This window comes from Sarcophilus harrisii, chromosome 3 (assembly GCF_902635505.1).
Source record: "Sarcophilus harrisii chromosome 3, mSarHar1.11, whole genome shotgun sequence".
Lineage (NCBI taxonomy): Eukaryota > Metazoa > Chordata > Mammalia > Dasyuromorphia > Dasyuridae > Sarcophilus > Sarcophilus harrisii.
Window position 1 is genome coordinate 115,383,712 of NC_045428.1, and position 22,619 is coordinate 115,406,330.

General features: G+C 34.1%; 1 protein-coding gene and 1 pseudogene across 6 annotated transcripts in view; one reads left to right on the forward strand and one right to left on the reverse strand.

Annotated features, from left to right (window-relative positions):
* The window catches only part of KLF12 (Kruppel like factor 12), a 539,816-nt gene that overhangs the window by 120,844 nt on the left and 396,353 nt on the right, over positions 1 to 22,619 (reverse strand). For all 6 annotated transcript variants that reach the window (XM_031958477.1, XM_031958480.1, XM_031958479.1 and 3 more), the window contains one exon: positions 14,731 to 14,866. In XM_031958477.1, the coding sequence (XP_031814337.1) occupies positions 14,731 to 14,866 (136 nt within the window). The remainder of the gene's footprint in view (positions 1 to 14,730; positions 14,867 to 22,619) is intronic.
* LOC111720027 lies at positions 20,403 to 22,345 on the forward strand (annotated as a pseudogene).

Genomic DNA, 22,619 nt, shown 5'->3' on the forward strand with positions numbered 1-22,619 from the left:
TTTTCCCACTTAGTCAAGTATTTTCTATCTAAAAATATACAGATTATAATATTATGCTAAAGAACAAAACTTAAGGAAGTTTTATGACTCAATTTAGAAGATTTAGAGTTGTATATGTAAAATGAAACTTTATGATTGATTTTCAGCCAATCTTTGCCCAAGGAATCAGTACCTTTACTTTTGTTTGGGCTGGTTCTATTCTAGCCCTGTAGCTGACAGATTTGGCCTGGCATAATTTGTTAATAAACTTTAGTACTTGGCATATACTGAGTACTTAATAAATCTTTTTCATTCATTTATGCCTCAGGTTTCATACTATAGAATTTGTTTTTCCAAACAAAAGGGTATGTGAATCAGGTACCCTTTTCCTTCTAGTCAAATTATTTAGTCAAATCCTTCTATCCTACCTTGATTGAATTAATCTCATATCAGATTCTAGTCATACATGCTAAGAAATTCTGTTCTTTCTCCTTCTTATCTGATCTTACAAACTATCATACCTTGGAGTACAAGCTTTGCACTCCAAAGTGATGGTTTGCTTATCTCCCTTTCTCCTAAAGAGCTCAAGGCTCTAGCCAAGGAGGCACTGTCTCTTCCTTTCTCTTTCTTCCTTCCTTTTGATACCTCTTAATTAAACTATCAGGTTAGTTGACTCTACTCTTGTTAGTGAAGCTGACTTTCCCTCCTCTTCTGAAAGCCATGGGACCATTGAAATCTAACCCTTTCTCTAAGCTTTGGTCCTTTATACTATTGCCAACATAATAAGTCTTCCTGAAATGAGTTTTTCCTAGTGTTGTGACCTTTGTCTCTTGGTGACAACAAAGCTGAGATAATATCCACCCTGGGACTAATATGCATTGGACACCTGACCTTGGTCTAGTTCTTGGACTTTCCTAATCTCAAGATTCATTCTTCATTCATTAGAAGAGTATTTTAAAAGAAACTTTAGTTAATTTTTCAGTTAAATACTGATCATCTTCTTCTCTTCTTCCACAAAAGGCATTTTATACAATATAGATTTTTTAATGTAAAACATATCATTAACAGACAACACATAGTACCCTAATATTGTTTCCCTTTAAGGTCAGAACCCAGCAAAATGCAAAAGCTTGAATTTTGTTTTTATTTGTTTTTTTCAGTGTTGCAATAGGCTTACCTTGAGTTATCCATATGCTTCCATTTACTCATTCCCTTGTGATCCCTTATGATCAAATATAGTGAGATAACTAACTAGTCAGGGTTAGGGAATGGTCTAAGGCTTTTTAGTTCTCTGAATAAGTTAATTAACTAGTAAAACATAAGGATAATATATAAGGACACATATGAGAATTCTTAGTATGTAGAAAAATTTCTATGAATAAATATAAAAACACCTAGAAGCACCTGAAGATGAGAGCTACTTCTACAACTCTTGTATTCTCCCAGGTGCCTCCCAAGGTTATTATCCCTGTATATTGAAAATACTCAACAGATGAGTAAAGTAAATTTGGAAGAAAACTCTTTTATTCACACTCTTAGTGCTTCTCTATTCAAATACATTAAGTGCTTCAGGTGCTTAACAAATATTTTGTCTCACTCCTTCCTTAAATGATCGTTTATACATTTACTTGTTTATGTGTAGCATCATCCTAGCACAATGTAAACTCTTGGGACTAGATCTATGATTTGTTCAAGGCAGGGAATTCTTTGATGAGGAAGCTTCCCTTACCAATGCAGATCTGCCTTGAAGAGATTAAATAATTCACCTGCAGTCACCCAGACAGTATGTGTTAGAAGCAATACTTGAATTTAGATCTTTCTGGCTCCTGACTCCAAGCTTAGACCCCTACTCACTATGCTAAAATGCCTTTAAGCTCTACTCAGAATATTGACTGTTTTTCTGTATCTTTGTATACCTCACTAATACCTAGCCAAAAAAAAAAAAAAATGTCAAGCACATAGTAAGTACTTGATAAATAGATTGTGCCATTAGATTGTAAGGCAAAATACCAGGAACCAAATTACTCACTGAGTATAAATACTAGACAAGGTTTTTGCCCCCAAGGAGCTTAAAGTCTAGAGAACATATATAGACACAAATAACTATAATACAAGTTAGGGAGCAAAGACAAGTACAAACAAAGAGTAGCGAGAAATTTATACCATACTCTCATTGAAAGTGATTAGACAGGAGATTTGGGATTAGAAAATTGTTGCAATCAGTCCCACTGATTGCCTTAATCACTACTATGTGATTCCTTTACCTCCCCATCTGACTCTAGAAGTAAACTCTGACTCTTCAACCTCTCATATTCCTTAGTGTCTAATTCATTTTTAATTCACATTACTACCACTTTTTGCCCAGCACCTAGAACCCTGATAACTGAAATGGTTTCTTAAGAACCTTTTGTTTCACTCTAGATGAAACAAAAACAAAAAGTCCTTTAAAAAAAAAAAACCTCACTCGGATCGACAAGGCTATAAAAGGAACCCCAAATAATTCACTCCAAAGGATGCCCGGTTATTAGAATTTAACCTTGACCTTGTTAAGTGGCCACTCTTGTACGTTACACCTTCTCAGGTCCAGTCCCTTTCCGAGCCAATCTATTTACTTTTGTCCGGGTTTTGTGCAAAATGATACTTTGTTTACCTGCCTGGATCTCTGTTTTCTACAGCTTGAGTCTCACACTTGTTTCCTCTACTACTATGTTGCTTTTTCGCTCCCCGCCTTGCTTTGGCAGGATTCCCAAACACAGACCTGGGTTGATAAGCTAATGCACTCACTCTCTCCCGATGCTCACCCTTCAGCTTGGAGCACCTGGCTCATCTTTAGACCTGCGCAAGACTGCTGAATAAGGTTACTGCCGCCCTCTACTGGCACCATTGAGACTTTTAGTTCCCTAGCTCTGCAGGAGGAAAAGTCCAGGTCTGTCAGTCTCAAGACTCACCTTCCAGAGCATGGGGCAGTCGGGAGTAGTCTCAGATCGTGGTGGTCTGAGAGTAGTAGAAAGGTAACAAATAGGGAAGATGTCCCAAAGAGATGATTGTATGATGAATTATCCATGTTTATAAATGCACAACTTCTCCCGAGGGAGAGGTCACAAGGAATGCAAGGAAAAGGAAGGCTTCTTAGGAAAGATGCTATTTGAATGGGGACTTGAAGAAGAGGCTGGATTTGGCTAGAGAGAGGTACGTGTATAGTTTCTACAATATGTCAGGAATTGCACAAGTATTCTTTCATTTGAGCTTTCATTTCTCATTTTGATTTATAAATATTACTTTATTTGAAGTAGAGAAGAGGGCTGAGTTAGATGACCTCTGAGGATAATTGTGCGGTTCTGTGACTGGCAAGAGGAGTAGATTATAGGAAAGCTGATGTACATGAGGAAACAGAGAAAGACTAGGAAAGTCTGTAACTGGAGGGAGGAAGAATGAGTAGAGAGCAGTTTGCCTAGGGTGTCAAGAATATAGAGACAGTATAAAAAAGATGGTTGGGACCAGATGTGAATGATGGCAAGTTCATTATACTTCCTCCTAAATATGTTCCTTAAGACTTGGCTCAAGCTGTATCCCTGCCTCCTAGAATTGATTGAAATCTCTTTCTATAAAGATCCAAATCATCCTTGCTGATTTAGCTCAATTCTTACCTCTGACTCGAGGACCCTGCTGACCTATGAAATGCAGATCGATCTTTTCAGAGCTCCCAGACATTCTTGTGCATTCCTCATTTTACCACATAATCACATGCTGTCTTTTTTGCTATTCAATTATTTTGTGTTCTCACAGTTGCGTGTTCCATAAGTGATTTTGTCTTTCTATTATATTATCAATTCCAGGAGAACACTGGTAATGTCTTCTGTTTCTTTTGTATATTAACCAATCTCATAGAAATGCCAATTAAATATAAATAAATATCTACAAATATAAAGATCATAAAACCTCTATAATCTCAAGCAGTGATATCACCCTACTTCACTTGGTTTGGCAAAGAATCATAAGTCTCCATTATATTAAACTTTCAGCCAAGAAAAGTCACATTTAAAAATAGGCCAAAAAATACAAACTAAATTTCCTATCATTTAGTGTTTGATCCATATTAATAAAAAAGGAATATCTAATTTATTACAATTCACAGAAACACTGTATAAAATAGAATGTTTTTGAAGATTATATGCATTTGAATTTAAGATTAATATAAAGGATAAATTGTTTGTAATCTATATTTCCTATGAGGGTCTACCCTATCAAAATTAATAAGGAAGCATGCTACATACACAACCCAGGAAAATGCATAAGTTTAGTTGTCTCTTGGAGTTATAAAGACAGTCCCTATAAACAATGAGTGATAAAAACTAGAAAAATTAGAAATAAGGATAACAAATATCTTTATTTTTTCAATCACATTTATTTGAATACATGAGGACTCATTGCTTAATTTCATGGGAAATTTTTAGTGAATTTATTTTTAGTGCACCTTTGAAATTTGAATTTTCAATTTTCAAGATATCAAGGAGGCAAGATTCACGTCCTACCTAGTTTCTTACAAATGATGTTAAATTGGAAATTTAAGGTGCAAAATCTAAGTAAATACAAATATTTTAGATAAATTTAAGGATGTAAATCAATTTCATTTGAATATACTGTTATATATGTCTTATCTTTTTTTTTTTTAAACTGAGACTATAGCTATTGGTTCCTATATTCTTACCTTTTTAAAACTGCTCTTAGTTTTCTGACTTGAAGTGTTTGGTCTCGCTTGTTAAATAAACTACAAATAAAGTCAGAATGGCAAAGTTTTAAAAGTCTGTTGGAAGGAAAAAATGAATGAGTACACTTTAAATCGATAATATAAGCTTTGCAATCCAAAATGAAATCCAAAATGAAAATGAAGATGTCTTTTGGTGAAAATCTAGTCATTTCTCTACCAAATCAATTCTCTTCATTGTTGAGGACTTGCCAAGTGCTGAACTATATTCTGATATGTGCTCTATGGGACTCTTCTTGAAGCTTTCATAAAGTCCTTTTGAACTACCAAAGAATAAATTTGATATATGACATCAGTAATTCACTAAATATAAAATATATTCAAAATAATGAAAAAAGGGAAGTAAAACTGATGTCATTGTGACTTCTTTCTTTAAAAAAAAAACCCTATGATTTCTTGTATTAATTAATCAATATGCATTAAGTATCTACAATGTGCCAGATATTTGGTATATCTGAGGGCACAAGGTCAAAGAATGAGACAATCATTTTAAATAACCAGCTTAATTATAATGATATCTCCCCTTTTCATAGTTACTTATCTTGTAATAATTAAAATACAATGCAATGGAATGGAAGATGTGTGTATATATACATATATATATGTATATACATAAATAAAAAGTTTGGATTCAACAATTGCAGAAATATGAATAAAATAGTAAAGAAGCTTTGTTTCACTTAGCCATATTATTTATTAGAAGGCAATCAATGCTGATTTGAATTTACAAGCTGAACATAATCATGTTTCACCATATTTGTGTGTTTCTTTGCTTGTTCAGCGGAAATTAATCTTTTTTTTTTTTTTAGCTCCATTTCACCCTATTCTCAGCAAAAGAAAACAACCATTTGTGAGAAGATAGGCCCTAGAGAGGAGTTTACATGGTGAAACTTAGAAATCAAGAGCTCAATAAATGTGATTACCATACCTCTTACTATTGATTTTTTTTTCATACAACCATTAAACAGTGTGCTAAATGAATTTAGTGAGTCTAGGGAGAGGAGTTCATAAAACCCACCAGAACCTTCTAGAAAATATATGTCTATACATTTATTTTAAAAAATGTAAACACTTAGAGAACATCATAGGACAAACTTGAAACAATTAGTTCAATTTAATGTCTTCTATAAGCAAGAATCTTTTTCTTTTAAATAGTAACTTCTATAATTGTTTAAAATTCTAACTTTGAAGCAACAGTTAAATATGTCCAGAGAAGGCAGTATTAAAGTTAAATTAAGAAAGAATAAAAGTTTTCAAAGAAAATTTTATATTTTCAAATAGACATGTTACTTAGTTGTTTTTCTTTGGGGGCATGATTTAACAATATAAACCAGTCTAGAATATATGATAATTTTTACTTGGAATTTTTGATACGTCAATTATTTATTTACTTTTTGTAAACAAAAAAGTAAAAATGGTCTTTTATGTTAAGTAGAATGATCAGATCATTTTTAAAAAATTATTTCTTTGGGGGGAATGGGAGCTATTTATGCAGGGTATCTTAAAAGTATCAGTAAAATTTTAAGTAATGGAAGCTTAAAAAGTTTGAATAAAGTTTTGGCCAAAGTTATGAGGTTTCATAACCTAACTGTGAAAGCTTAGAACTGGACTAAGACATTTGAAGGATACCCTGTATAGCTCTTTAAAGTTTACAAAATATTCAACATGCATCAAGTCAGTGACTCATTTGTATTTATTTCTGTTATCTATTTAATTCAGACATTTATTAAGTGATTACTATCTGCAAAATATTGTTCTAGAAACTAAAAGTACAGGATAAAAATTAGTCTCAATTCTTAAGGAGTTTATATTGTACTGAGGACATGCAAAATATCTAATATTAAAAATAAGTAATAACACCCAGTGTTTATATATCACACTGAAGTTTACAAAAAAAGAAATCTGAAGTGAATTCTAATTCTTTCATTTGAGTCTTATCCTAATGTATGGCAAGTGCAATAGGAAGTACTATACCCATTTTACAGATAAGGAAGCTGTGGATTAGAAAAATTAACTCACTTATCCCAGGTCATCTAGCTAGTAGATTTCAGAGACAGAATATGAACCCCAGATCTCTACCCCAAGTTCAATATTTCCTCCATGACAAGATGATTAATTTGCAGAAGTAAACAACTTTAACTAAGAGGATCACAAAACCAAGAAATAAATTTTAAAAAATCTAAGTCAGAAACAAGGACAATATGCATTTATGACATGGGAAATGTTCTGTAAATGTTTTAGCAACAGTTGAGAGTCCAGTCTGTCACAATAAACAACCAGAGAAGAATTCTGAGAAATAAGGCTAGAAAGGTAGATTGGAAGAAAGCTATGCAATATCTCAAATGGTAGAAGAGGGAATCTCTATTTAAAGCAGATAAAGCCTTACATTTTTGACTTTCATTTGATGAATGTGAGCACATATATTTAAATGAGATTTAAAGAAGCAGAAAGATAATATAAAGCACAGGTAAGTGATGGTACAATGGTTATATTTTATGGTTGACAAGAAGAGTGTCTTCCATTTGATTGATAATAGAGGAGGCCATGTACTAGTGAATTGGGTTAATTTCAAAGATAGCACAGATCTCTGATCATGGGTAATCTCACTGACGGCATTAATAAATGAAACCGTGATGAATGACTAGAACTTGTAGTAAAACATATTAATAGATTTACATTATCACACAGTATCTATATCATCCATATGTCACAAATGTATGAGTTGCAGAGATATTCAGGATATATTTATTAAGAATAAATGCTAAGAGACATAAATGAGATAAATAAATATACAAAGTAATTATAGGTAAAAGCATACTGTCTAAAAAGAGGAAAAAAATTCACATGTGGAAAAGGTTTACCCTTTGATTAGATACTAATAATTTTTGATATCTGTGGCCAATTACAGCCTGTATATTTAACTAAACCAGAACACTACAGTATTTAAAAATTTGGAGTCATGTGTTTTAAAATGTATTTGGAATAGTTTCAACTTGTCTAAAATGTCTTTACATGTCATCTTAAAAACCATGGAGAATTATACATAGTACTCACCACAAGTATAGTATGCACATTCTCTCCCTGTTATAATTTAGCAATCCTACAACCATGAATAACCTTTTTTTCTGGAAACAAATTTAATGTTTATTTACTTTTGCCCACATGATCACTATAAAGTAAGAAATTCAGCTCTAAATTATCAGGGTGGTTCCAAAACATTAATTTTATACCAAAGAACAAGTCAGTTCATTCAGAACAGCATGCAAAATAAAGTCAATTATAGGTTATTTAGCATTAGAGGCAGCTGGAAGACTTAAGTTCATATCTGGCTGGGGCACTTACTAGCTGTCTGACCCTGGGCAAATAATTTAACCTTTATTTGCCTCAGTTTCCTCATCTGCAAAATGGGGATAATAATAGCCCCAGCCTTGTAGAGTTATTAAAAGGAGCAAATGAGGTAGTAATTGCAAAGAGCTTAGCAAATAGTAGGTGCTGTATAAATGCATATTCCCTTCTTTTCTTTCCTCCTTCCTTCCCTGAACTGCTATTTAAAAAAACCCATAGCATTTGTAGTTTATACATGATAACTTATATACAATAACTATACCCCAAGATTCAAAGTCTCTTTCCATTACCCATATGTGAAAGTAATTAAAAGAAAAGTTTAACAAAAACTTTTGCAGATACATGGTATTCCTGCTGACAAAAATAATCAATCACACTCTGATTCCAGTAATATGTTTTCCCCTAGAGCAAACCACTTTAGAAACATTACTGATATTACTTAGGAGGCATGCCAGGTCCAAAATAGCTTTCTAAAGCCCTGTCAATGAAGAAATTAAAATAAATTCTAAAATAAGTTGTTTTTTAAAAAATAAGTTTCTTTATATATTTATACTAATTTTAGCCAGTGCAATTATTTGCTTGACTGGTTCACAAAACAATATCATTAAAAAAATTAAACTTGGAATTCCAGCTGATAAACTCTCATGCTTTGTATAAAGCTCCTAGATGAGTATAGTTTATGTCATTTTAAAGGGTATTTTGACATTATGAATAGATTACATGAGAGAGCTATTTGAAATAGTCTTTTATTAATATTATGGTTATAGTGATTTGGCCAAGTCATAGAGGAAGTGGCAGAGAGACTATATTTCACTCTGTTTTCTTGTGTTTGATTTAGGGAATAGATTCTCTTAAAAATCATTATTTGAATATTATAGGAGGAGGGTGAGTTCGGGGGAGGTGAAGATCTTTGATTTCACTGCTATGGGCAATAACTGATGAAGGAACTCTCTCTCCCTTCTCTGGCTTGCTGACTAGCCCTGGACCACAAAGCCAGAGTGTGTCAAGAGGGACGATGGGAAGCCAGGACTTCCTGAAGAAGACCAGTTCTTTAGCCACACTTCTGTAGCTGCCTTTCAACATGGAGTAATGCAATGAACCCAGCAGCCATAGAGGAACATACATTTTTGCTTTTGCATTCTCACCTTCAACATAAATCAATAGATATCTCATTTACCCAATTTAATGTTGATATGTATATATTTTGGTGCATTTTTACCAAAGGACACAAACAGGCAGACAAACCATTGGTAAGTAGATAAAGCATACTTGTTCTCAGGTTACAGATCAGTCATAGTAGTCAAATGACACTATCCTGGCTGTTTTGCTGCTGGTCAGCTCTATCCTTCCTTTTTCCTTAGGGAAGCTTTCCCTGATAGCCCTGATTGAAACTGTTCTCTCCTTTTTAAGTTGTGTCTGGAGCTTACCATATTCTACTTTGTATTATTCTTAGTTCTCTTCTGCCTCCCCTTTCTTCCCTCCCTCCCATAACACTTTATATATAAGTACATAAAAAAGCTTGTAAAATGAGAGCAACTGATATACTTTGGAACTCACTGCATCTGAATCCCTTATATTCCTGATGAAGACTTTTATCTGTAAATCTCTTTTATGTGCATTTACACAAATGAGCACCTTGGACTTGCTTCCCAAATATTGGTTGAATCAAGCTGGACAGAATATAGACACTTAGAGGGTTTGCATCTGCAAGCACATTGCCTACCAGCAGCCCCCAAGATCCAAAGAAGAGATTCATCTCTTATAATAGTGTGTTATGTGTTGTAGCACTTCCCCCCTCACCTTGCTTGTAAATATTCTGAGAGGCTGAAGTACTGAAAACGTCCCTCATTATTCCAAGCTTTGAAACGTTGCTGAGGCATTAGAGGTGGCTGATAGAGCCAGCTCCAGTTGTTAGGTTTCTATCTCCATCTGTCAGTCACTGAGCCAACATCATTTATTGAGCTCCGTCAGCATGAACAGAAACATATCAGGTCTTTGTCTCTCCATAGGCAAGATGGCTAATGACATTCATTTAGCAAGAATGCCAATCCCCATACCTGCCTATAATTTTTAACCCTTACAGTAAATTAGTTTGCTTTCTAAAGATAACCTCAAGAAATACCATTCATATAGGCTTCCCGTCGATAACTGAATGGGAAAATAACCTGTTGTACGTTGCAATTTAAGATTTCACTTTCTTAGGTAAAGGAATAAAATAAGTATAAGGGAGGTGAAAATGATTTCATATTAGGCTCTATGAGGTCACTTTGCAATAAGTGAACTGAGATTTCACCACTGTATCTTCCTACTATCTCTACTCCTTCAGGGTGGAATAAATCTGGAGATAAAAGACAAGACAACATGTGCAAATCCACTGATAAAAAGGTATGTTAGCATGATACAGTTGTGTTTCACTGTGCAATGCTTTTCACATCATGATTACAGTCACTCTTCGAAAACAACACTAAGAAAAATATCCATTTCAATTGAAAGAAAATTCAATTATGGTTTGGATTCAACAACTACCTTACTAATTTTTAAAGAAATCCAGAAACATGTTTTGCCAAACAAAATTTTACTTGAAAACTTTACAATAATATAGGATTAGGAGGCAATTTAGTTTATTTTATTTTTACTTCCTTGTACTAAAATCAATAAACAGTTTTGAAAAGCTGTTTTTAAAAGCTGTTAATTGACTATGAGTGTTTTATTCCTTTCAGATGGTCTAAACAAGAAAAAGGAAAGGGAAGAACAGACATGCAAGATTAAAGTACAGCAAAAGAACAATTCTGAGAAATCAGCGAATAACTCTGGGTAAAGTTAAAAATTTACAATCCTAAATTTAATGTAAAACAAGTTAGGTAATTACCTATGTGCCTTGACTCAAATGATTTATAACAAAGGGCCTCCCTGACATGGCAAAGTTGAATTTTACAAGATACCTAAATTTCAATAATCTTGGGCTTATAATCCTTTGTTGTTGTTGTTGTTGTTTTTAATTCACCTAAATCCATTTTAGCACTTCTCAGTACTTACTACCAACTTCTCTCTTTGTTGAATACTGGCTAATTAACTCTATGTTGCCTCTAGTTGCAAAGTTTCCAAGGTGACAGACTGGTATACATTTTATTAATGGCTGAAAAAAAACAAACAGTTTTATGAATAATGAATCAGATATTTCCTAAGGAACAAGCATGTAAACACACACACAAACAATTTTGTTGCAGTGAAGCTATATTATAGTCGGAAAGATGTCATATGTGGGAATATAAAGATAGACCACACTGACAAATTCTCCATTTTTTTTCAGGTATTTACAAAAAAATCTAACACACTACCTTATAAATAACAGCTCACATTCTGAAACTAACAGATCCTTTAACTCTTCGATGTACAGTAAGCAGACTGTATCTAATTTTTCACAAGAAACCACTTTGAGAAGAACACAACATAATATATTCTACAAATGGAAAACATATGAGGACGAGTTTTCACACTGATAATTCAAATTTTGGTAATTACAGCCACAAAACTCACAGGATCTCCAGTTTTAGAGTTACAGGAATCTCTGATTTTTCTAATATAGGCCTCTAATTTTGCAAATGAAAAAATGAGGTATAAGAGAGGTGATGTAATTGCTAAAATCATAATGGGAATCAATGGCTAAGCCAATATTAGAACCCGACTCTTCACTTTTTGTCCAGGTTTCTCATTCTTAAGAAACCATATTACCTTTTTTTTTTTAATGAGTTCCTTGATGTTGGCATTCCTTGTGAGAAAATATGATCTACCAATGCATATTAATACCTTTTATGTAATTTATACTTGGAACTATACAAAGTTAGTCTAGGGCCTCCTAATTCTTAAGCCAACTTAATAAAAGAAGACTATAACAAAGGTATACAATTTGTATTCTAATAAATCCCAAACAATATTTAAAATACTATACTGTCATTTAGCTCTTTCTTCTCAAAGCAACCTATTTATTTAATCTCTAGACAAATTTAATTGGTCAGAAGTTATTCTTCCTGTTCATCTGAAATCAAGGCAGCAGCCTTATAACTTCCATTCTAGGAATCTCTAGAGACCTAGGTATCTAGGTCTCTCTATGTCCCCACTTAGGAATTCTAATTCATCTGCCATATTATAGTCACTTAGGCACTATATTTAAATCATTGTTTCTGAATTTTCGGAAAACATGCAATTCTTTGATATTTGACAAAAATTTGTAGGAAAACTAGAAAGCAATTTGGCAGAAATTAGGTATAGACCAATATCTCATACCATATACCAAGATAGATAAGGTCACAATGGGTAAGTGATTTATATAGAAAGAGTAATATCATAAGCAAATTAGAAAAGTGTGGAAGTTTTTACATGGTCAGATCTATGGTTAATGGAACAACTTATGACCAAACAACAGATAAAAAAGATAATAGAAAAGAAAAAGAAAATAAAATAGATAATTCTGATTATATTAAATTCAAAAAACAGATTTTTCACTAATAAAGACAATGCACCTAAGATTAAAGGAAAACAGGAAATTATGGAATTTTTTTTTACAAATTCCTTTGTGAATGCCTTATTTCTCAAATTTATAGAGAAATGAATCAAATTTATAAGAATACAAGTATTCTTCAGTTGATAAATGGTCAAAGGATATAAACAGGCAGTTTTCAGAAAAAATGAAATAAAAGCTATTTAAAGTCACATAAAAAATGTTCTAAGTCATTATTAATTAGAGAAATGAAAATTAAACTAGCTCTGAGGCACCACATCACACATATCAGATGGCTAATATGACACAAAAAGAAAATGATATATGTTGGAGAGGATGTGGGAAAATTGAGATACCAATGTACTGCTGATAGAGTTGTGGACTGATCCAAACATTCTAGAGAGCAATTTGGTACTATGCCCAAAGGGCTATAAAACTGTATGCCCTACAAATCACCAATACTACTACTAGATCTGTATTTCAAAGAGAGCAAATGAACCACCAATATAATTTTTAGATCTGTATTCCCAAAAAAGGCTCTACATGTAGAGAATGTTTATACAGCTCTTTTAGTGGTAGCAAAGAACTGGAAATTGAGAGGACGTCCATCAATAGGGAAATACCCAAATAAGTTGTGGTTTTATGATTATGATGGAACATTATTGTGCTATAAAAATGATAAGCAGGATGCTTATAGGAAAACCTGGAAAGTCTTACATGAACAATACAAAGTAAATGAATAGAACCAGGAGAATAATTTATATGATACAGATACAATTCAGAATTGTGAATGCTTAACCATTCTGATTAATACAATGATCCATCTATTCCAAAGGCTTAATATGACAAATATTATCTACCTACAGAACACACATAACTGTTGGAGTCTGGATGCAAAGTGAAGCATAATTTTTCCCTTTATTTTTCTTGCCTTCTTCCTGCTTTTTTTTTTTTTTTGTAACATAGTGAATGTGAAAATGTTTTGTATGATTTCACATATATAATTAATATCACATTTCTTGCCTTCTTAATGTTGGGAGAGGGATAGTAAGGAGGGAGACAATTTGGAACTCAATTTAAAAAAAATAAATTTTCAAAATGTTTTGGTAAAAATACCTAATTGGTTTTAGTATGGTACATTTTCAACTGATTTTAACATGGTACATTTTTTAGTCTTCTCAGCATCCTGCTCACCATCCCTGGAAATGCTCCACTTAGCCTCTGTCTCTTCTAAAACATAGCACACAGAATTGGCAAGACACCACATGTATCTTGACCTGACCATGTAGAGAACAAAAATGTGATTCCCTATGCTTGCTTTGGATATGATTCTCCTTTTAATGAAGTCTAAGAATTGATCAGTTTTTCTACTCATATGTCACATGACTATGGAGTAAGGATAAAAACCCAAGGGCCATGAAGAGGTAACTAGAAGAAGTAATGGTATAAATTTGTAGACTTCCAAATTTGTATGTGCCAGATATTTGATTAATTGGGTACTCTAATTACAAAGGTTATCGACTATCCCAGGGAAGACAATTTTACAAAGCTATCTGATTCAGGACAATACGTACACAAATGCATGCTGCTTGTTGAGGGAATCAGTTTTAGATATAAGCAGTCAATGTCAATAAAAGGTCGAAGACTCAGTGAACCTTGGCCTAAGCCTATTTAAAGCCAGAAAAAAGAAAAGGAAAGAAATTTTCATTTATTACCTACTTTTTAATTTTCAGAGCACTTTCTAATGTAATTTAATCTTCACAAAATGTATGTAATTATATTTGAGAAAGTGCTTAAAACAGTCTGAAAGGATACAATAACATTCAGAAAATTTTGTTAAAAAAAAAATCCCTCGAGAGCTGAAGACAAGGTAATAGGAGCTCTTGTAAAACGCATATGCATAGATTGTATTCTTCAAAGAATTTAGATTTTTTTTTTTAGCTATTCTAACATGAATTTACCAGCAGTGAAACAAACAAACTCAACTTTTCTTTTTCTTAATTTCTCAGAATGGAGAGATATGAGTACATATGACACTTTCCAGTCAAAGTGACCTATCTGTGCACCAGATGATGACTGTAGTTTCCATTATCAATCGAATACCCTGACAATTCTTACTTCATCCTGTGAATGCGATACTTACTCTTGTACTGCTCTGGCTATGGAAAGGGCTGTAGATCCAGTTTCATTAACGCTATCTAAGGTCACATTTGGCAGGTCATCATCATCACTGTCACTTTTAATTTGTCTGGGAGATAGGCCTCGGGGGTCCATTTGTGCTAGAAAAATAAAGGAGGAAAGACATAGAAGAGAATCAAGTTAGTATGTGGAAACAAATTTTTCCTCAGGTCAATATCAAGCACAATCTTCTCTTCCATGTAATTGTAATGAATAATTACCTACAAATCACAAAAACAGTGAAATCCAAAAGTATAAGTTCTAGTCAGCATATGACATTCCCAACTTGACAAATCTTAAATCAGTTATAAGGCATAATTATAGGCTAAAACCTTTTAAAACTACATGATTCCCAACCCAACTATTTTGTGGTTTATTACTGAGCTACGATCCAATGCTTTTTGCTTCTATTCTTCTTTGCCAGCTTTCAAACCACGTCAAAAGCTTGTTAACACCTCCCTATGGAGGGGGAAGAGAACATGAAATTCAAAACTGGCCGTTTTGCTAATTGTTTTGTGTTGCAACAACAGGTTTAACAGGGGACAAATAGAAGCTATTACCTAGAATTATGCTTTTAGATATTCAACATACACAAACATATTCTATTTCCCCAATGGCCCTGAAAATTGAAGGTTAAATGTAATGATAAAAACACACAAGAATCAAGCATGCAAAACAGCTGTTTAAATAAGTTGGAATAAAGCCCTCACTCTTTTCACTGAAGCTAAAGGATTAGTCTGGGGCTAAGAATTATCAACTAAGTTTGTTGTGACCCAGTGATGACTTTGAAAATACCCACCCATTAATATAATCTTGGCAGAGCATTTCAACTCCTTGAAAGTCACTGAACATCTTGCATAAGCACCCTGTGAAGGCCTAATCAAACTCATCATTCTTGAATAGTATATTATATTTTAAACTCCTCCTTTCTCAACCTACCCTTATATGTAGGTTGTAGCAAAACTGGTGGATTTTATCTTTGCAACAACATTTCTCAAGTGCTCCACGTTGCTTTTCTCCTCTGATATTGTCATTGTTGTGGGGCAGGTCCATATTTCTTCATACCTGGAGTGTTTCAATAAGTTGGTGTGCCTGCCACAAATCTATTTCTATTCTAGTCTGTCCTCTACTCAGGTGCCAAAGTAATTGAGTTTGTTCTGATCATACATATACACACAAACACACACCAACACTCAATAAACTCCAGTGGCTCCCTATCACATCCAGGATCACATATAAACTCTGCCAGTAAAAGCCCTTCACAAACTACTACTAGCCCCAACCCACCTTTCAAGTGTTCTACTTTATATTCCCTCCATGAACATTTGGAATCTGTGACACTGTCCCTCTTTGATGTTCTTTGAATAAGTTATTCCATTTTTCAATCCAGGGCATTTTCTTTGGCTGTTCCCCTTTCTCTTTAACTCTACCTCCTGGGTTCCTTGACTTCCTTCAATTTCCTGCTAAGAATCCATCATCTACAAAAAAGCCTTTTCCAATATTTCTTAATTCTAGTGCTTTTTCTCTGTTAGTTATTTCCTATTTAACCTTTATATAGTTTGTTTGCCCTCAGTTGCTTGAATAATGTCTAGACCAATGGATGAGACTGTCCTTTTTGAAAGGAAGGATAGTCCTTTGTCTTTTTTTTTTTTTGTATCCCCGATTCTTAGCACAATGTACACAGTAGGTCCTTAATACCTGTTTATTGACTGGCTGATGAAAAATTGTAGAGTAGTGCACTGATAATCAGAAAACCTGTTTTCTTAAACCAACTTTGTCATCAAACATGATGTCACTGAGCTTTCCCTCTCTGAAAATCAGTTTCTATATATTTACAAAATAAAGGAACTGTAACAGATTTTTTTCCAAAGTGTTTTCCCATTATGGAATTATATGATTTTGGGATGAACAGGGGAAACAAACATTCTATATGGATATACTGTCAATGGATACTAAAGAATCCACTTATTGCTGAAAAACTTGGTTCCCAAAGAAAGCATGTCCTTTTCAAAGAAATGTCTTATAATGGTATTTCTAGAATTTAACTTTCTTACTTTAAACTTCAGTTAAACTACTGTCACTTTACATATCAGCTTCTTAGAAATGGCATATACAATTAAGCATATGTCTTATTTTTTTTTTTTTTTAATTCAGCCACCTTTACAGCCCATTAGGGGAGAACTGTGCATCATATTTTTATAGCTATTGTAAAACCTCAAAAAAAAAAGTTTCCTTTCAGTTGATTTAAAGAAAAAAGCAGGTCAAATTTAAGAAGTACAATTAGAGAGTAATATTTTTACATAATTCTAACCACATGGACATAAGTTATTTGTACAAATAATTCTAAAGCAAAATTACGTTATTTTCATAGTCAATAAAACTAGAGACAAGGGCCAAATTCATCCAGGATATGGATATCAGCAATATATAAATGCCAAGAATAAAACTACTCACGTTGAGCTTACAATCTAGTGAGGGAAACGAGTATATATAAAAATATATATAATATAATGTTAATAAGTACAAAATAATTATTGAAATAGCTTGCATTTATATAGTTCTTTTAGATTTAAAAATACTTTGTGTGTATTATTGCCTTTGCTGCTTACGAACAATAAAACGTATGAAGTAGGTGAGGTAACTGAAGTTGAGAGTGGTTGACTAGTCCAGGGTCACACAGCTAGTGTCTGATGCAGTATTTAAACTTAATTCTTTCTAATTTCGGGTCCAAGATTTTATACAATGTGCTAACCAGCTTTTTCATATATTTATATGTACACAAAATAGTTAATATAAGATAGTTTTGGATAGAGGGCATTAGCAATTAGAAAGATCAGGAAAGTTTGTGTGCTACAGATGCATCTGAAAAGAAAAGTGGCACTCCATATTGAAGAAGTAATGTTGGAATATATTCAAGAAACCAGGAGGGAATCAATGGCGAGGTTACCAGTTCAAAGACATGAAGATAAAAGGTCAATTTGATACATATCACATATGTTTCTTACTTATCTCTTATATATAGGTGACTAAAATCCTAAGTATTCCTGGCCCTTAATTTAGTAAACCAATTTTCCTACTTCACTATTATTCCAACCCTCCAAATTTCTAGCTTTCCCTCAGGCAAAACTCACTGACTGCCTAGAATATCATCTGGTGAGCAAGAATATACTCATGGAATTTCCACTTATTCGGAAAAATGTGAGATTGGAGAGAATAGAAAATTTAAAACATTATGGCAATCATTCTCTCCAATCATTATTCATCCAATCCAAAACACAAGTCAGAAACAGTAAATATATAATGTAAAGATGTTTTATTAGTCCATGCTCTGACAACAGAACTGTCTTTTAAAAGGTTGCACATTCATACTTGTGTCTGTTGTTTAATGTTTACTCTTTTCCTTTATTTTAAGATATGTGTTACTGAACTTAAAACATGAAATTCTAAGTGGGTTACAGATATAGTAAATTGTCCTATAAAACAGGACATACTTTCATGTGACAGCTTAAACAATACTGAACCTGATTCTCTGAATTCTTGAAAAAATGATTATGAGAATTGAAAATGATTTGATAGTGACTTAAAATTAACTGCTCAAATTATTGAAATTGGATTGACAATACTGAGTATTGTCATTTTATTTTTACTATAAAGGAAATGTTCAAATGAGAATCTTCAATGCCATAGCTCATGTAATATCCATATTCATATAACATGTACTTATATTAAAGAAGCAAACAAAAAAAGTTTTCCCAAGATTGGTAGCTGATCTATGTCGATTACTACATACTGTATGCTTAAAATGGGTACATGATTTGGTCATAAATGGTGATACCATAAGCAAATTAGAAGATCAAAGGATAGTTTATCCATCAAGTTTTTGGAAAAGGAAGAAATTTTTGACCAAAGAAGACCAATTATGAAATTCAAAATACACAACTTTGATTACATTAAATTAAAATTTGCACAAGTAAAACCAATACAAACAAAATTAAAAGGAAAGTACAAAGTTGGGAGAAAATGTTTACATTCAGAGTTTCTGATAAAAGCCTCATTTTTAAAATATATAAGGAAATATGTCAAATTTATAAGAATATAATTCCCCAATTAATAATAGTTAAAGAATATGAACAGACAATTTTCAGATGATAAAATTAAGGTCATCTACAGTCATATGAAAAAATGCTCTAAATGGCTATTGATTAGAGAAATGCAAATTAAAACAATTCTGTTATACCACCTCATACCTCTCAGATTAATGGAGATGACAGGAAAAGGTAACAATAAATGTTGGAGGATGATTTCAGAAAGGCCTGGAGAGACTTACACGAACTAATGCTGAGTGAAACGAGCAGGGCCAAGAGATCATTATATACTTCAACAACAATACGATATGATGACCAGTTCTGATGGACCTGGCCATCCTCATCAATGAGATCAACCAAATCATTTCCAATGGAGCAGTAATGAACTGAACCAGCTACGCCCAGCGAAAGAACTATGGGAGATGACAAAAACCATTACATTGAACTCCCAATCCCTATATTTTTGCCCACCTGCATTTTTTATTTCCTTCACAAGCTAATTGTACAATATTTCAGAGTCTGATTCTATTTGTACAGCAAAATAACGGTTTGGTCATGAATACTTATTGTGTATCTAATTTATATTTTAATATATTTAACATCTATTGGTCATCCTGCCATCTGGGGGAGGGGGTAGGGGGTTAGAGGGGAAAAATTGGAACAAGAAGTTTGGCAATTGTCAATGCTGTAAAGTTACCCATACATATAACCTGTACATAAAATGCTATTAAATTAAAAACAAAACAAAACAAAACAAACAAACAAAAAAACAATAAATGTTGGAGGGGATGCAGGAAAATTGGGATACTAATTCATTGTTGGCAAAGTTGTGAAGTGATCCAACCATTCTGTAGAGCAATTTGGAACTACACCTAAAAGATTATAAAACTGTGCATATCCTTTGATCCAGCAGTGCTACTATTGAGTCTGTATCCCAAGGAAATCGTAAGGGAGTGGAAAAAATGTTTCAAGCAATGTTTTTGTGGTAACAAAGAATTTGGAAAATGAATAAATCCTCATTAACTGGAGAATGGTTAAATAAGTTGTGGTATATGAAAGTAATGGAATACTATTGTTCTATAAAAAAATGACAAACTAGCTGATTTTAGAAAGGCTTGGAAAGATTTACATGAACTGATGCTGAATAAAACAAGTAGAACCAGGAATACATTGTACACAGTTAACAGCAAGATTGTGTGATGAACAGCTATGAAAGACTTGACTCTTGGGGGAAGGGGGTGTTCAGTGACCCAAGACAATCCCAATAAACTTTGGCTAGAAAACTCCATATATATTCAGAAAGAGAACTATAAAGCCTGAATGTAAATCAACACATGCTATGTTCACTCCCCCTGAACCTTTTTCTTCTGTTTTTTTTTTCCTCTTGTGGTTTTTTCTTTTTTTTTTCTCCTAACATGTTTCATAAAGAAATGTGTATTTAAAAAATTAATGTACATGTATAACTAGAGCAAAAGAAAACCAGAACATATGACATTTCTAAAAAAAGAAGTAATTGAAAAAAATTTATACTATTATATGGGCAGTTAGATGGCACAGTGGATAAGAGTATTAGACCCACACTGTCTTCTTCCCTCTGCCCAGGGGATCTCGGGGATAATAGTTGAAGGAAGGTCAGTTCCCCCGGCTCCTGGCCCGTCTCCTTCTTGTCTGTGGGTTTGGCTAACCACAGTGGGCCCATTTTGGACTTGTTGGGTCCCGCAGCCATGGAGTGCTGGGGTTGGAACCGGGCTGGCTACTGGGGTCAGAACTGGGCCTGGGTGCTGTGCATGTTTTCGCTGACCTTTATGTTTATGGTGCTGGAGGTGGTGGTTAAGCCGGCTGACCTCGTCGCTGGTAATGTTTTCAGACTCATTCCACGTGCTGTGCGACGTACGCTTCCCCCAGAGGGCCCAATTCATCCAGAAGAACACATTTGGCTGGATTCGGCTGAGACGATGGGAGCCCTGGTGAACACCAAGTTCCTGACCGGTCTCTGTTTCGCCATTCTGCTGGAGGCCATCAAGCCCCACACGATGCACCAGCCTCGGGCAGCCAGGCTCATGGTCAACCTGCTCGGGCTCTGCCTCTTCGACCACCACAGCAACTATGGGGGTGGGCTATGAGGGTCGCAGTCACAGCCACCCCCACGGAGGTCAGCCACAGCCACAGTCTTAGCAAGGGGGGTAAGGCAAGAACCACTGCAGCGGGGGCAACAACAGCAATGAGATGTACAGTGAGCGAGCCACCGATGTCGAGAAGACCAACAACTTGATCATCAGCTCGAATGGAATCAAACTGGACCCAGCAGAAGAACATGTCACATATAGTGCAATGGATGTGCAAGTTAATGGGTGATGATTCAGACCATTTAGATTTCAAATAAGAGGAGAATAGTGGACAATTTTAACATGTGTGGAGCTTTTTCTGCATGTCCTTCAGGATGCCTTGGGTCCAGTAATTGTAGTGATAAATGCCTTGGGTTTGGTTTTTTTCTCCTTTTCTTGGAAATTTCGTATTGAGGGAACATTTGTAGGTTTCAAAACCATGTATCCTTGACCCTGCCACTCATATGTAGACCTAATTAATACTACTTATACTAGTGAAGCTGGTCCTTGCTGGGTGCTGTTTTGTCTCATGAGGACCGGCACAGAATTTAATAGCTGCGAGATGTTAGGCAAATCACTAAACTTCTTAGCTTCACTTTCTTATCTGAAAAATGAGCTGGAGAAGGAGCAAATAGCAAACCGTTCCAGTACACCAAATAAAGTCACAAAGACCCAACTGAGCAACACAAGGCTTATATAAAAGCAAATGTAAGAATATCCTTCAAGAGCTGCTCACTTATGCTCTCTGTCCCTTTCAAAAAAAAAAAAATTAGGTTCAAATAAAGCCTGCCACTGAAGTTCCACAGCTGATCATAATATCAGTGGCTTCGTTCCCTAACTTGAGGCCAATGGAACAGATGCTCTAGCAGGTCCTACCAAGCAGAAAAAAAGATTCTTTGTAGGGATGCAAAAAATGGTCTGAATATTTATCATCAAAGAATTAGCCCTGCTAAGTTTACAAAGGATCATTAGAGGTTTGTGCACCAGGTGAGGTGAGAAAAGAGCATAAAACCATCTATTAAAGGGTAGAGGGAGTTGGTTTCTGTATTAGTAAGTGGAGTACTCATAGATAGGAAATCGTGTACTTCTGACATAAATCAAGTAGAATGAAGCAAAAGATATCTCGACATCAGAAGAGCCAGTGTCCCAGAAAAGATCTGTCAGTAAAACTCAAGACCACAAATAGGTTCCCAAGTGCCAAATATAAAGTAAGGTTAGAAATTCTACTTTATAGACATTACTAAGACAAGATAAAGTAGGAGTACTGATGGTTTATGGCTCTAGAAAGCTCTAATGTCTAAAAGGAAGACACTAGCTGAAGAGGAGAGGGAATAGAGGAATGTCTTAAGATACACAAAGTGCAAAAATCCCAAAAACAAAAAAAGGAAGCATGATAGGGAACATATGGGTGAATATTATGAGAGGAAATAACACAAAATACCTTGCAATGGGAATATACTACAGATTATTTGGAAAGGAGAGAAAATAGATGAAAATCTTGGAAAATATCAGAAAACTATCACAGAGGTATGGTATTAATAGTTATCAGGAAAGGGTGCCTGTAGGATGTTCACAATCTAGACAGTTGCCAGTATTCTATCCTTTTATTAAAAACAGAGCAGTTAATAAATTGTTTACTTGCTAGTGACAATTTAATTTTCCCA